The sequence below is a fragment of the Conger conger genome, chromosome 1 (assembly GCF_963514075.1).
Source record: "Conger conger chromosome 1, fConCon1.1, whole genome shotgun sequence".
NCBI lineage: Eukaryota > Metazoa > Chordata > Actinopteri > Anguilliformes > Congridae > Conger > Conger conger.
This window is the reverse complement of record NC_083760.1, coordinates 22,567,873-22,583,570: the sequence shown is the minus strand read 5'-3', so window position 1 is coordinate 22,583,570 and position 15,698 is coordinate 22,567,873. Positions and strand designations below refer to the sequence as shown.

Below are 15,698 nucleotides of genomic sequence, written 5' to 3'. Positions count from 1 at the left end.
CCTCCCCCTGCCCCTGCCCCTACCCCCCTGACCCACCCTCGTAAAAGATGTAACAAAACAAATGGCTCTGAAGCATCCAGCTGATTCCATCTAATCCAGCTAGCAATGAACTCTCTCTCTCTCCCTCCCTTTCTCTCCTTACATCCTCACTGACGGATGGCACTACACTTACAGGGCGCCTGGGTGTTGCTGCTTCTCCCTCTAGAGTCCAAAAATACATCGACTTGCAATTCAACCTGCTACAGATGCTGTCATGCGGTGGGCACATTTCATCAGGTTTCCTGGAGTTTAGGGAACACATATGGATCTATTCATCAAAGGCGGCTCTGCAAACATGAACACTGAGACTGAGATGGAAGAGTTAAGAGATTCACACAGCTATCAGTGCTGTGGGGGGGGGGGGGGGGGCAAGTTAACCGATAACACCCAAAACGGGATGTCACAAAAACACATACACACACACACACACACACACACACACACACACACTCATATACATACTGTACATACTTGGGAAAATGCTCCCACACACACAGGAGCATTACAGTCAATGCAAACTATTTGAGGTGCTGGACCCAGACCACTCAATACCGGCGTAGCTACTTATTGTCGCGTCGGCATAGGAAGGCAGCAGAAACGGCGCTGTTCTGAGGGCCCCATCGCTTCCACGTCAGCGGGCGCAACGTGAGCCGCCTGTCCCGACATCTGGAGGCCCCGCCGCTCCGCCCGCGGAGCCTCCGTCTCCAGAGCAACAAGCGGAACGCCGGCGGAGCGTCATGGTCACCGCCCTGCCTGGACCTGGAGTCGGCGTGCCGCGATTAGCAGGGAATGATGTGCGCCATTTCTATACATCATCTGATGAAAACCCAAAGCACAGACCAGCAGCACGGCACCAGCTTTGCAAACACCATGAACATGTAGGATAAGCATTAATATGAGTTCTGAGTAAGGGTCACCACGGAGGGCCGTAGATTCCCTTTAGAGGGAGCACTGCCGAAGATGACACTCAGTATTCATTATGAGAGACGCTGTTGCTGTAATATACTGTACTTATGCTTCGGCGATGCAATTGGGAAATCTCAACTACAGACCTCTTTTTATCCAAGGCTTTAGTTCCAACTCTGCTATTGATCTCAGTTGAGTTTGGGATTGATCACTTTGCCTGTCAAAACACATTACTGGCTTGTTTCCTGAAGCATGGGCAATGCATAAAGCTCTAAGTAACGGAGGTCTGCACTAATGCCTTCTTAAGTAGTCCGAATCGATGGGAAAAGGCTGCATGCCATATCATAATACATACTGTACTGATGCAAGATGAAAAGCCATTTCATTTGCAGTGGTATTACTGTAACCCAACTGCCAGCAGAAATGGGAACACAGCTACATTTGAGTTTGAAGCTTCCTGGTCCAGTGTATAGAGATGTTTATGTTATACTCATACAAAACATTCCATTCAATTCAATTTTATTGAATTTTATTTCACAACAGACTGTCCCAAAGACACTTTACATGGTAACAGCAGGGAAGAAAATGGGAAATACCAGCCCTAAGCCAAACAGCATATGAGGCAAATGACTCCCTAGTGGGAGAAAAAACCTCAAACAGTGGCGAGAAACTCCCTGATGGGAAGGAATCCTGAAAGGAACCCGGCTATAGGCGGATGCCCATCCTCCGCTGGCCTATATGTTGAGATGGTAGCAGTTCAGGTATTAAACTAGCCGGTAATCTAGAAATTCAACATTGATGGATGTAGAGTACGCAGTTCAGAGGGAATCTGTAGCTACAGTATCCTCTACATTAACATCCAGTTCAATGTCCAGCCTTGTAATTTGGGTACACGCTTTAGGACCCCTAAATGAACGAGACAGATGAGAAGCTTTTTCATACTTTGGAGATGTGAAGATAGCCCAACACAAACCATACACAGGATGTGCGTGCTGAAACCAACCTCAAACCCTAAACGCCACAGCTTGAGAAACACTGCATAGCAGCCGGTGCCATGTAGGCTAGATGTGCCGCATTCACACACGTGCAATATGCATGAAGACTGAACGCTCTTCCCATGGGTGGAGGGATGCGTTTATTTGGCCGATGTAATCAGAGACGCGTCACCTCATACATGCCATTTTGAACAGAGCATTCCGCACGCAAGGCAATCCCGGGTTACGCTCTCTCGCCCACTGAATAATGCAGAGGAGGAGCCAGCTGACTAACGACAAGGTATATAACCCCAGCCATCTCCCAGGTGACCTGTACAATGAGTGGAGGGAGGTCACTGTAAATCATCGTAGGCTTGTGCAATGAAATACACCGGCCGCACTCACACGAGGTGAATGGGGGCCTTTATAACACGAGCAGGTGGCCGGCTTCACGGAGCTAGGCTATATAGCTCGCGTTGCAGTATTGTGTTTGTGTCTTTGTGCTTTTACGCACCCTTTAATATATCAGAATATATATATATCATATATATATATATATATCTGATATATTATATATCAGAATATTTCATCATAATGGTGATGAAACACATTGGTAACTACAATCATTGTTCGTGAATAGACTGCCTTGTTCAACATTTTTATATAGTTCCTTTTAATACATTTTGGAGTCAGTATGTCAAATCAAACTATATTCATAATGTGTATGGATGAACAAGTAAATTTGCCAATTATGAAAACAAATGTCAATAGTTTTATCTATGATTTATTAACACTACAGCTTGACACGAAGTGTCAAAAACAGGCTTTTGTAATTGTTCAGTCTTACAAAAACCATGATGAATATGTTGAATGTAGTCATTTTAAATGTTGGATCACACACTGGCTTAAATTACACATGCAATGGACTGCTAAAACAGAAATTACTTTTAACAACTGCTGATTGATGAATATATCATGAATATGTGGGTGGTAAAAGCCTACTCATCACCATGCCTTTCAATTTTGATAAATGTTAATAAGATGACAGGGTATTTCTTCACATTTTAAGACCAAACCAGGCAGAAAGCACATTGGCTGGCATGTTTGCACCACAGTGTTCAGGCCAGAGTTGGCAAAACAGTACAATATTCCACGCTAAATCAAGTGTACATAAATGTAAATCACATTGCTGATCACTTTTACAGCTAAACAAAGATGCAAATGTACTTTCATATGTCTAGCATCCTTTAAGTTCAAGGGCCCATTACAGATACATTTCAACAAACTGCTTAACAGCAGAGTAACATTTAACATCAGGCTGTATTGAATGATGAATACTGAAAGAATTCTACTTCAAAAAAGCATCCTGTTATGTGATCTGAAGGTTGTGGTTTCAAATCCCAGGCTCATAAACCCATGAATGAGAAACATCACCTTGAATAATTCAGAAATTGTCATGCTGTTCATATTTAAGCAACTGTAATGGGGGCTGCCCAGATAGTTGGACATATTCTAACAACAATGAAGATAGTCATAGTCATAAAAACAATTTATATTGCAAGTGAATTCAATAACTGTACAGCAGGGGGAAACAACACTGAGGTCACTATTGTTTCAGTCCTAGAAGCAGTTCATGGCAGCATGGATGACAGAGTACCAAGTGGTAAATGAGTGACAAGAGGCTTTGGTTCACTCTGACTGACCATGTCAGGGGTCACACAAAGCCTCAACTGATAGGGGCTTACCACAAGCACAACTATTGGTTTAAGTGTCATTGACCATGCACAACCATATTCTTCAATAGTCATTCATATAAGGGAGATTGATGGAGCAGTTCAGATACTACCTGGTGCATCGTTCCATTTTAACCTTATTCCTGAGTCAGAAATGCTGGAGAGCCTGAATGTCCAGTGTGTGCATCCCATACAGAAAATGCAAGTCCATAGCCCAGGGTTCAATCCTGGTCCAGGCTGCCTGTCCCTTGCAAAGAGCTCCTTCAGCTCCTGTTCCACTGCCCCCCAATGACCCTTGTTCCTCTGTTCAACCAGGCTGTCACACTCTCACTCAGATTATCTGTCCATATCTCTGACAAACAAGCTCTTAAACCACAATCAAACACGTTCCAGTGGCACCACGGAAGCAGGTATTGAAGCAGGTCTGAAGGCTAATTCGTGGGAAACTCCCAGAACGTGCTAGAATACTTAGAATTCACTTCTCAAAGGCGGCCAAACTTGCTAAGTCAGTCTTTTCAACGTAAACAACTGTGAATGGAATTAATGCAATAAATGTTTAAACTCATGCAGCACGCAGCTTATTCTCTTGGCAAATAACGGTAGATAGATCACTTAAATATAACATTATGGAACGGACCATTTGCAATCAATAAATTATCACAGTAAAAGCATCTTTAAAATCACCTCACAAAGTATAAATAAAAAAACCTAAAACCATCAGTGATTAGGAAACATGGTCCGTCACTGTGTCCGAACGACTGCTGATGCTGTACGCTACCAGAAAAAACTTGAAACCTCCGTGTTGCTGTCCAGCTTCTGTAGTTCCTGAAGGTTAACTATAACTACCATCGTGCCAGCTATCCTGTTAACTTGGTCGAAAAAGCGGTAGTGTTATAGCTTCCTTTCCTATACTGAAAAATTAGTCGATAAAAAGTGGTCACAGTGTTAGTATGTCTATAGCTAGCTACTTGACAGCTAAAAACACTAGCTAGCTCGCTATAGCTAACCCTGCGATCCCCGGTTGCATCAGAATCTGTGAAATTGCATCGAAATGTGAAATCGAAATTTGTACAGTAGCATACGGACGAGAACGGTTTAAAATTCTAGATGCCGGGTTACCTGATTATGTCATCATTGTGTCCCAAGTAGAATTTCTGCTTGTGTTCTCTGGTGTTGTAAACTACTCCCACACCGGCGACAAAATAGACTATTTCCTTCGCCGCTGTGTAGTACAGGTTGTTGCGGCACTGGTGCCCCCGGTAACCGTAGACCCACTCCAACCGCAGGTGACAATTCGGTGCTGTTCTGTCAGCCATGTCCGTTATTAATTCTCTCCAACGCGAGTATTTGATATTTGATCATTCACGACACTACCTTTCATTCAATCCCTCATATGTTGCCTCTAATATCAGTGCATCTTGCACTTAGGCTAAATGAACACTCAATATTTCGCTTAAACGGCATTTAAATTAGTCCAAAGTGCAGTATGTTTTTTGAAAATAGTCTTAATGCATATTGCCGCGTTTCCAGGGGCGGCTTGTCTTTTAAAATCGTCCACCTAGCACTTATTTTACAGCTACCGAGCACCGCTGTACTTCTGCCCACTCCAGCCCCGCGCGAGCAGCTCCGCTCAAGACAGACTCCTGCCCCTGTCAAATCCTATAAACATGGAGTTTTCGCATTAGTTTACAAGCACCGCCCAAAATATAGGAATCACTGGTGACCGATTAACAATCTGTCCAATCAAATCCCCAGAGATTCCCAAGTCAAATGAAAGAAAGTTCGCTGCCCAATAACAATCCCAGGCGGGCGGAGTCCTCTTGCAAGCTGAAATCGGTTTCTCTCACGAATAATTTGCGGCGGGGATGCTATGACGGCTGTCAGTCTATGGTACTTCCCTCACCCTATCTATAAGGCTGAACAACTGTTAGTCGATATAAAGTTTGTCATTCGAGTTAATGTGTTCATCAACGTTTTGTGTAAACAAATTAGTTGCGAGAATAGTTTTATTTTCTCTTTTTGCATTTTAGCAGTTATTTCGTTTGTCTAAATAAATTAATTCAAGTCTTGGTTCACTTGGTAATCGCTGTTGCTAAGGGCATATTGCTGATGTTTTCTTTATCTTGCTTCTAATGGATGCTAGGCATACGGGAGCTGTGAATTTGCCAGTGGTAGCCTACTATTTGTAGTTTTGTGGAAAGCAACGAATTTGTGTGGGTCCAGTGGAAACACTGCAAAATTGTTTTACCAATTATATTCAGGTTCAGATCAACACGACTACTAATAAGGGTCTACTAATTAAGGTCAAGAGACCGCAGGGTAATTTTTTATAATTCTTCAAGTCACTCTGAGACACTTTGAGATTTTCATCCAAAATCTTTTGAATACCCAATGGTAAATTTGGAACATTATTATCATCTTGCCTTGTGGATTGCTGAATACATTATATGAGCTGTATTGTAGGCATGCCAGTCTTTTTGTTGCATGTTAGATGTTCCTCAAAGCAGGTACAGAAAGGGACTAAGGACTGAGCTGACAATGGGAATTATTACACCATTTTCCTTTGTGAATATTTTTTCGAGACAGGAACGGCCAGTATCACAGACAGATTAATCTTAGTGCTGGACTAATTTCAGTTAAAGTGGCCCGAGACTGTTTGTTAATCAGTACCATTGTTATCGTACAGCATGCTGGTACAGAATGAAATTAATAAGAAAGGCATCTAACTTGGTATTTCATGCGTTATATCTCAAGCACACCTGCTGCAACTAATCAAGGCTTTAATTAGTTGCATCAGGTGTCTGAGGTGGAACACATAAAACACCTGGACCAGCTGGGGTATTTGAGGGAACCACTACCATAGATCAGCTTAGTGAGTGATGTAGGCCTACTGCTGACGGGTACATAGCCCACTTAAAAAATGCCTTCTTTCTTGTGCAGAAACTCGGAAAAGTAATGGAAATCAGATTTCAGTCGCCAATAATTATAACGTAAACGAATGAATAAACTTAAATCCACACAATTCACTGCTTATATAAGGTGACGTTATAATACTTAATTCAGTAATGTCATGACATCCAAGATTACAAACCCCTTTCTTTTCATTTTAACCAATATCCTTTAGCGAGCTAAATTAGCGAGATATCTTCGATAAACCACTTTAAACCGCTTTTTTAGTGTCATGTAACTTCTCATGTAGGCCTACGACATTTCCACCGAAAAAAGTAAATACAAACGTTACAGCTGAAGGAAAACGAATAGTACGTAAACCCTAAGAGGATCTTTCTAAGGATCTTAGCTTCCCTCGAAACAAGGGTGATGATGATGCTGCTAATTTGCCACCTTCAAATGTAGAATTCTGGTGTCAAATCATCATCGTTTGACACCATAAATGTTGAAACATATATCTTGCGAACACTTAAAATATAATATTTCTATCAGTATTAAATCATTTTGTGTAGTGGCGAAGTAAAATGTATATTTATATTATCTTCTTTGGTCAGGCAAATCTGTGGATTGCTATTCTGCGCAAGGACCTCATTCTCCGTTGCTGGGAGTGATATGACGCTATCTGTGCTTAGTGCTTAATGCACGGCAGTGAAAAAATAACAACTAACCTACAGCCTGTACTGTATCCGTAGACTGTATCGTACAATAAACAAAGTGTTAAAAAAAAAAAAAAAAAACAGCAATTGAAATGAGCGCAATGGAAGTACCTATGGATCCACTTTTTCTGGCATGGAGCTATTTTAGGAGACGTAAGTTTCAGCAGTGTTCCGAGGTCTGTACCAAGATGCTAGAGGATACTCCATATGACCAGGTATATTAACGTTTGGTGTTCAAATAACTGACTAACCTTAGTTGAGTATGTAAATAAACTAGCGCAGTACTTTTACAACCTGTCTAGCTAGCTATCTTTTGGTAGCTCGCGTCCACCTGTATGATGTGACGCGTTAGCTAATGACTGTCTGATAACTGGATTTTTTCAACACAGAATGTTCGCTTTAGCTAGGTATCTTAACTGTTCATTTTCTAAGACAACAAACAAACTAGCGAACTTAGTTAGCTCATTTTAATTGGTTAAACTCCATATGCCATAGAAAAACTCGTCTATTCATTAACGTTTTAGCCAGACAATGTATTTTGCTTATGTATCCAGTAAACAATATATTCCCATCTTAATCATTTTGACATCTTTTGCTTTCCTTTACATTGTCCACGTTTGTTATTTGAAATAAGGTATTTTCCTTCATTTCTATCCTCCATATCTTTATTCTTGTACTTTCGCCATTCCATTCACTGCTTTCATTCAAAGGAGATGGATACTCTGTCACTTATTTCTGAGGTAATGGTCTTTCTAGTCCTCTTTCCCTGTGTTAGTCTTGTGTACTGTGTGAATCACTGTGACTTTCCTTGTGCGAGCATTCATTTGTAAGTGCATCAAGGTGATGACAACCCGTGTACATTTTTAATGGGACAGATTTTTTTAAAATCTGCAATACATCTTCGTGGTGCCTTCGTTTTGGTTGTGCTTTGTCAGTTGATGCGTTATTAGATTATTTATTGTAGGTTGAATGCATATATGGTCCTGAAAATGAGCTTTTATTAATCTAATTTAATTGGAAAGATGTGATTAGACAAGACGAACTGAGTATAATTCAATAATGCTGCTTCCCTTGGTTTCCTGAGTGGAACATAATGAGATTCTTACATCTGCAGTATCACAACAACAGCAAGATACAGCAGAGCTGAACTCGCTCCTGCAGTTCGAGTCTTTACTCTGAATAAAATATGTTGGAGATTCTCACAAGATGACAATGGGAGAGGATTTTAAATACAACCAATGGCAATTTTTGTAATGGATAATCACCTGCTTTAACAAAAGGGAATGGTATTTTATTAGGGTTTTTAGTTTTAACTGCTAAATAAAAAGGCTCTTATTTTTAGAGCATTTTGTCTTTTGAAATTCCTTGGAAGACTTTGTGAATCATGCCAAAATCACATTGCTTTCTCTTGCCAACATCAGGATGGATGAATTTAGTTTGAGAAATTCATATTAACATTTAAGCATCATAGAAAAATGATGGGAAAAAATGCTATGTGAAATTACAAATAGTGGAATATAATGTATTTCAGGCAACAGGTTATCTTTTTTTATACTAAAAAGGTACTAAACCTCACAGAGGATGAAATACACCTGTTGGTCCAACTCTTAAACCTATGCCTAATTGTACAAGGAATCTTCTTTCCAGGTGGTTTCCTTGATATCCAGGGCGAAAGACCCCTGGGGATACTGTACTTAGTGAAGCTGTGCGGTGAGATGCATCACAAGTCTCGGTTATAAAGAACAACAAATTCAGTATATTAGTGTTGCCTTTCCTTGTTGATTGCTGAGTATGTGAGCTAGAACTTTGCAATGATCGTGAAGAGGGCGCCTCTCCTTTTATTTCATGTTGACAGTTCTTCAAAGCAAGGTGGACTACGCATTGAGCTGACTGTGGGAATTAGACAGTTGAGTCTCCAAAATGTGAATATCACAGTAATCCCACTGCCAGAGGACAGGAATGTTGGTGATGTTGGGCGAGTGGCAGGTTGAAATCTAATTTGTAATGGCTGTGGATAGGCCGCCTGGAGCCTGAAGACGCGCGCTCTGACGGAGATGGTGTACATCGATGAGGTGGACGTGGATCAGGAGGGTATCGCCGAGATGATGCTGGACGAGAGCTCCATCGCCCAGGTCGCCCGTAAGTGCTGTACCCACCATATGATCTCTCCTTCATCTTCTTCAAAACATCATCTGCATCTCTGTGTGTGGAGAACCTCCAACTGGTTCCCCACCAAGCTGGATAGAGTTCTTCTCCATAACTGCTCCAGGTAGATATGTCCTGCCCCTGATTTTCAGGCCCTGGAACCTCCCTCAGGCTGCCAGGGACAAGCCACGGAGGTGGACCTACACCGGCAGTCAGGTATGTCTCACTAAAATGTCTCATTTGAAACACACTTGGTCTATCTTTGACTTGGTACCTAGCATTTGGGGATGTGCTCAGCTTCCTTCATCCGATCAGTCACTCCATCCCGATATGAAATCTGTTGTTGCGCTTGTAATGTATTGCAATGTTATATATTTGCACTGTATCTCTTTCATGCAGCTCACTGGTATTCTACTCAGTTTGTCACACTCATCAGTCTTATATTTAATGAGACATCATAGTTGATAATAATTTGGCCATGAAATCTTTTCACATATTTGTATGCATGCATGTGAATATAGGCTGTGAATATCATGTTGCCCAGTTAGCGCTCCGATGTTTGATTGTTGCCATAGGCCCACGACTCACTCAGGACGGCCCATCACAGGATTCGTGAGGCCCAGCACACAGTCTGGGAGACCAGGTACCATGGAGCAGGCCATCAAGACACCCCGCACCGCGCACACTGCCCGGCCAGTCACCAGCGCCTCTGGGAGATTTGTCCGTCTGGGAACGGTACCGGTCCACAGCTGCTCAGTCTAGGCCCTTACAGTGACTGTAAAACAGTGAATTGCCATTACTTGGCCTAGAGGGCATCACATTTATTTCAATTTTACCATTTGCCATGAATGTATATCATCCTTCCAGGATGAAAGCCTTGTTCAAATGTGTATGCCAGTTAACCGACACGAGAGCTTTATCTGTTGTGTGTATTCTGTCTTCAGATACTCCTTTTCTTTTCTTTGGGATTTTAAGGAAGCTTGCTGTTCTGCGAGCACTAACTATCTTCAGTGATTATGGTGAGAGATGGATGTCCCGTACTCAGCACCCCCATTTCTGTTTCCGCAGGCTTCCATGCTTACGAACCCAGAAGGACCGTTTATAAACCTGTCCAGGTTAAACTTGGCAAAGTATGCCCAGAAGCCCAATCTATCCAAGGTACTAGCAGATTTACAATGGATCTGTGAGGCTGATTAAGGAATAACAGTTAACTCACTCTTTGTTCAGATTCTTCCTTGTGCTGTTAGCCTGAATTTCTTTTTAAATATTTTTTTATATAATATATGTAATATATCACATTGTTTTACAGAGGTACCTTAATCTATCATTTCACCGTATGTTTTTATTTCAGACCCTGTTTGAATACATCTTCCATCATGAAAATGATGTTAAAAACGTAAGTTGCAAATGAATGTCAAAGCACAGATTCTCAGAGTGGGTGCTCCAGGAGAATGGCACCAGACTGATAAAAACTCCTATCTACTTTAACCACTGGCTACAGCCCTGACACTCCTAAGTAATTCAAATGACTGGATATTACATGAGAGAAATCGCTCTGTTAAGATGTACCGACACACAGTCTTTTCTTTTTAATGCAGGCCTTGGATCTAGCTGCCCTGGCCACTGAGCATGCTCAGTTCAAGGACTGGTGGTGGAAAGTTCAGCTGGGAAAGTGTTACTATAGGTAAAATTACAATGACGGTCATGCTGCCTGGAAAATGAAAATGAGTGAATCTGTCACACTGCTGTGTCACAATTATGGGCTGTCTTTATAAACAGACTGGGGTTACACCGTGAAGCTGAAAAACAGTTCAGGTCTGCACTCAATCACCAGGAGTTTGTGGACACATACCTCTACCTGGCCAAGGTAACATTCAGTCCGAGCAAATTTCCCCTGCTGAGCTGTAATTTGTCGCATTGGAGTTTGATGTGAAAGAAGGTGACAGTGGTGTTTCATGGAGACAACTGGGCACAAGTGCTAAATTGAAATGATTTATTTATGAAAATGTTTTTTCATAATTTTATAATCTCTTGTGATATAATTTGCTCAGAATCAGTACATTCCAGTATGTGTGCTCTGAAACAGGTCTATCAGCGTCTGGATCAGCCAATAACTGCTCTGAACCTCTTCAAGCAAGGCCTGGATTACTTTCCGGGAGAAGTCACCCTGTTGACTGGAATTGCTCGGATTCATGAGGTATGTATAACAGTAAAGTCCTACAAAATGCCCCTTTGTATGTTCTGTGGAATATATTACAACTCCTATTTAACGTGGATGATTGTCACTGTCACTGTCGTGCTTTGGCCTGTTTGAGCAGGAGATGAACAACATCCCCTCAGCCACAGAGTACTACAAAGACGTCCTGAAGCAGGACAACACGCATGTGGAGGCCATTGCCTGCATCGGAAGCAACCACTTCTACACAGATCAGCCCGAGATCGCGTTGCGCTTTTACAGGTAGGGGAATGACCTGCTCCTACTCAGGGCACAGCCAGATGTGGGTTGTAATTTTAGGGTCCCTTTGAGATATATTATATGTAGATGAGATATGAACACTTCCTGTGCCGCTTTCTCTCTGATCTAGCTGGAGACTTGGCAGATCTTTTATAGTGAGTCATTACGGTTCTCATGAGAGAGCATCACCACGCCACTACACTGAGGGTGATACAGTACATCTACCAGGGGAAAGGGGAGAAGGCCATGAATGAAAAAATATGGCCAGCACATATTGCCAGATATTTATGACTGTAGTATATATTTGTCCTTGTGCTAACACAAAGGCTGCCACATGTATCGTACTGTATATGAAACAGTGGCCCAACTGGAAAACATCTCCCCCAACGCCCAGCCACTGCCCAGCTTTTACCCGTAAGTGAGCTACCCACATGAAGGGAAACAACTCTTGATCTCTGCTTTCTTTTGTAACATGCCACCCATTATTTCAGCACACCCCAGCCAATGCACATATACAGTATGCTAACTTGTATTCACACAAATCTTCACATGACCGGATTAGAAATTAAGTCAGATAAAAATAATAATAAAGTCTTTCCTCCCCGCGACTAAATCAAATTCCTTACACTGCGGTAACATCCAAGTCATGTGTCCAAATTTTTTCTCTATTGTGTTTCTCTATTGTGTTGTGTACATTAGTTGTGCTGCAGTTGATGTAGCTTATAGGTACATTAAAGGCATAATATGCAGTATTTTCACCTAAAATATTTTGAAACAAACATGCCCAGTCATTACTATGATACACTGGCAACCTGTATCTGTGTTCAGTTTTGTCCAATACCTTGCATGTATTTATGATGTGAGCATGTGTACTTATGCGAGTGACCGATTGACTGGTACAGTATGAATGCGCTATTGTTGTAATTCTGAGAAACGATTGCAGTAACTTTGCTTGCTACTAACTAAATACAAATGCGGGTTACGTCACTTAAATAGCTAGCTCAATGGCTTGTGTGGAAAGCCACAACTAAATTAAGCAGATGTTTTCGAATCATATTAGACAATGGTTTTTTTAGCTCATCACAACTATCACATGGTAGCCTGCAATACGGTGTTACAAAGCTACCGCCTGCAAGCCAGAATTAAATGTATAGGTGGGTCAGCTTTGTCATCTTTGGGATCTAGGCGGGGTTGAGCATGGGGGCATAGACGCTTTTTATGGTAAACACAGGAGGGAAGCACAGAAATAAATCCTGCATAGTATGCCATTCAAGGGGATATGTTGCCTTGTTTGTGTCATGTTCTCGGATGACTGTATCGTACAAAAAGGATTTCCGAACCGACAAATAAAGGAATCTGTATCTATCCATCTTTAATCCAGATCTTTATCCCTCATTCTCTCTCTCCAGACGGCTGCTGCAAATGGGGGTGTACAACTGCCAGCTGTACAATAACCTGGGTCTGTGCTGCTTCTATGCTCAGCAGTATGACATGACCCTGTCCTCCTTTGAAAGGGCCCTTTCCCTGGTGGCCAATGATGAGGAGCTGGCTGATGTTTGGTACAATTTGGGACATGTGGCTGTGGTGGGTGATTTCCCTCATGTTTTCATGATTTGTCTTCATGTGCTTATAACCGTTGTCTAGGCTAACTAATTATGGATTTGTCATGTGATCTACTCTTATCAGTTCTGGTTTATGACCCAATTGCATCAAGATCTGGCAACCCCAAATATGCATACACAAGAGCACCTTTATTTTGTGTACTTTTTAGACAACAAAAATGTTTCCCGTAGACAGCATCACCGCAGGGCAGAACATCTTTTGCCACAGATTGTACAGAAAAGGAGAGTTCCTAGTTTGTTCTAGTATCATCAGTGCTACTGACTCTGTTTGACTGGGTGCCTGCACCAATTCCACAACCAAACTTTATGCTCACTTTGTGGACTGAAGCCACAGCTCTTAAAACTGGAGCAAAACTCTGTCTTGACATAGTGGGTATTAGGGAAAAATCTAAACACCCCAAGACCGGTCCTAAGTTTACTTTTGTTGTTGTACTTTATATGGTGCACACCAACGGTTTACAAACCTGCACGTGTGTTTATTTTAATTCCTTAGGGAATAGGGGAGTTAACTTTGGCATACCAGTGTTTTAAGTTGGCTTTGGCCAACAACAACGACCACGCTGAAGCGTATAATAACCTGGCTGTCCTGGAATTCCGCAAGCAACGAATCGAGCAGGTCTGTTCAAGAAATCTCTCTGTCCATAAAACTGCAACTGGTGAGAATACGTCGGTTGGGATACTAAGAACTCACAGAGTGCACCTTGCAAACAAATGTAATTTCATTCATTAAGCTATTGGGTATGTTGACGTTATATTTTCCTTTTTTTTTACAGGCAAAAGCTTTCTTGCAGACTGCAGCCTCTCTGGCTCCTCACATGTATGAACCACACTTCAACTTGTCAACTCTCTCGGACACGGTAAAAGGATGCTTTTATTGCTTAATCCACAACTGCCCTATTGCTAGCATTGCTAGGTAAAGTAGGATATCATCTGATTTTGAACATTTTGCACGTAAGGCATGTGCATTGAATGATGTAAATCTGAAGTAAAATATATTGAGGAAATGAGATCATTCACACTGGGGCTGGGAGATATTGATGCATACATTTGTCCCTATAACGTTTGCAGCTGGGAGACCTTCAGAGCAGCTACGTGGCCGCCCAGAAGTCGGAGGATGCCTTCCCAGAGCATGTGGACACTCAGCAGATCCTCAAAAACTTGCGGCAGCACTTTTCTGTACTCTGACCACATAGATCGCCTCACAGAGGCAGCTATATGTATGTATGTATGTATAATGTTACAGAGTTTGTCAGTGGGACTGTTGATATCACAGAGAGCTATAACCACCTGTATGAGATTGATTTAGTACTGTGCTATATGACATCATAGACATGGTCTGCTAGCCTACTGTACAGAAAGTATTTCAGAATGTAGTTTACATGTCTACTTAACAGCATTTTGTCCTTTATTGCTTAGTGGTATTCTGGTTTTCATTCTAGAAAATGTATATTGTTATTAGTAGAGTTAAAATATATTTGAATTGAATGTTGGATACACGATAGCAGAAAAGGTAATGATGCTTGTCAGTACTGACATTAAATGTACATGGATGTCATATGCTTCGCATTTAATATATTTTCAATATTAAATGTATGTGTATTGCTGTATATTTACTGTGTTTTAATATTATTCTTATAGTATATTTGGTATTGTGTGAAAACTAACACTGTCCTTCAACAGTGAATACTTCAAAAAACATTATACTGTACAGAAAGCTTGAATTCTTAAGGGTTATTCATTCCCAAATGGCCTAAGGAATATTCCGCTTCCAGGTGAAATAATGTTATTTGTTCCATGTTTCATATTTTAGACCAGTGGTTTCCAAACTCAGTTCTGGGTTTGCTGTTTGCTGGTTTTCGTTCCAATCACAATTGTAATCCCAGATCTTTAACTCCTAAAGTATTGCCCCTTTCCTTGACACAAGTAAATGTTTTGTGTCTTGGGGTTTTTGTATTCAATTGTAGCTGGTGCACTTAGAAACACAATGGAGCCAAGTCACAACACTGGACAAATCCCCTTTTAAATTTGAGGACAATATCACTAAAAATTAGCATTCTGCATTGTTTTTTCGAGTCGATGTCTTGGCAGTTTCCCAAAAAGGACATTTGGAGACTCCAAAAGGACAGATGGAAATGAAATGATATTATGGATCTTATAAAGTGTAAAATACATTGTGCATACTAAACTATACAACACTTTTTATCCTGAAAAAAAGGGTT

General features: G+C 41.4%; 2 protein-coding genes across 3 annotated transcripts in view; one reads left to right on the top strand and one right to left on the bottom strand.

Annotated features, from left to right (window-relative positions):
- The window catches only part of eml5 (EMAP like 5), a 76,133-nt gene extending 70,865 nt beyond the window's left edge, over positions 1–5,268 (bottom strand). Inside the window, exon 1 of the mRNA XM_061235737.1 lies at positions 4,772–5,268. Coding sequence (XP_061091721.1) covers positions 4,772–4,968 — 197 coding nt within the window. The 5' untranslated portion in view covers positions 4,969–5,268. The remainder of the gene's footprint in view (positions 1–4,771) is intronic.
- A 1,257-nt stretch (positions 5,269–6,525) lies between these two features.
- On the top strand, positions 6,526–15,086 carry ttc8 (tetratricopeptide repeat domain 8). 2 transcript variants are annotated; one of them, XM_061252070.1, is made up of 15 exons: positions 6,526–6,691; positions 7,342–7,472; positions 9,276–9,396; positions 9,555–9,618; positions 9,978–10,137; positions 10,471–10,560; positions 10,754–10,798; positions 11,001–11,086; positions 11,182–11,269; positions 11,489–11,599; positions 11,721–11,860; positions 13,267–13,441; positions 13,973–14,095; positions 14,253–14,336; positions 14,548–15,086. In XM_061252070.1, the coding sequence occupies exons 2-15, from the start codon at positions 7,350–7,352 to the stop codon at positions 14,662–14,664; spliced, it is 1,527 nt and encodes a 508-aa protein (XP_061108054.1). In that variant the 5' UTR covers positions 6,526–6,691; positions 7,342–7,349; the 3' UTR covers positions 14,665–15,086. The 2 variants fall into 2 exon arrangements, with proteins under 2 accessions (XP_061108054.1, XP_061108063.1); XM_061252079.1 differs by having other exon boundaries at positions 6,536–6,552.
- The last annotated feature ends 612 nt before the right edge of the window (positions 15,087–15,698 follow it).

Excerpts from the sequence above, each read along its gene's own strand:
- ttc8 (XM_061252070.1), top strand. The coding sequence starts at position 7,350 with ATGAGCGCAATGGAAGTACCTATGGATCCACTTTTTCTGGCATGGAGC. Across the intron at positions 7,473-9,275 it reads AGGATACTCCATATGACCAG|GCCGCCTGGAGCCTGAAGAC; the intron begins GTATATTAACGT and ends GGCTGTGGATAG. Across the intron at positions 10,561-10,753 it reads AGAAGCCCAATCTATCCAAG|ACCCTGTTTGAATACATCTT; the intron begins GTACTAGCAGAT and ends TTTTTATTTCAG.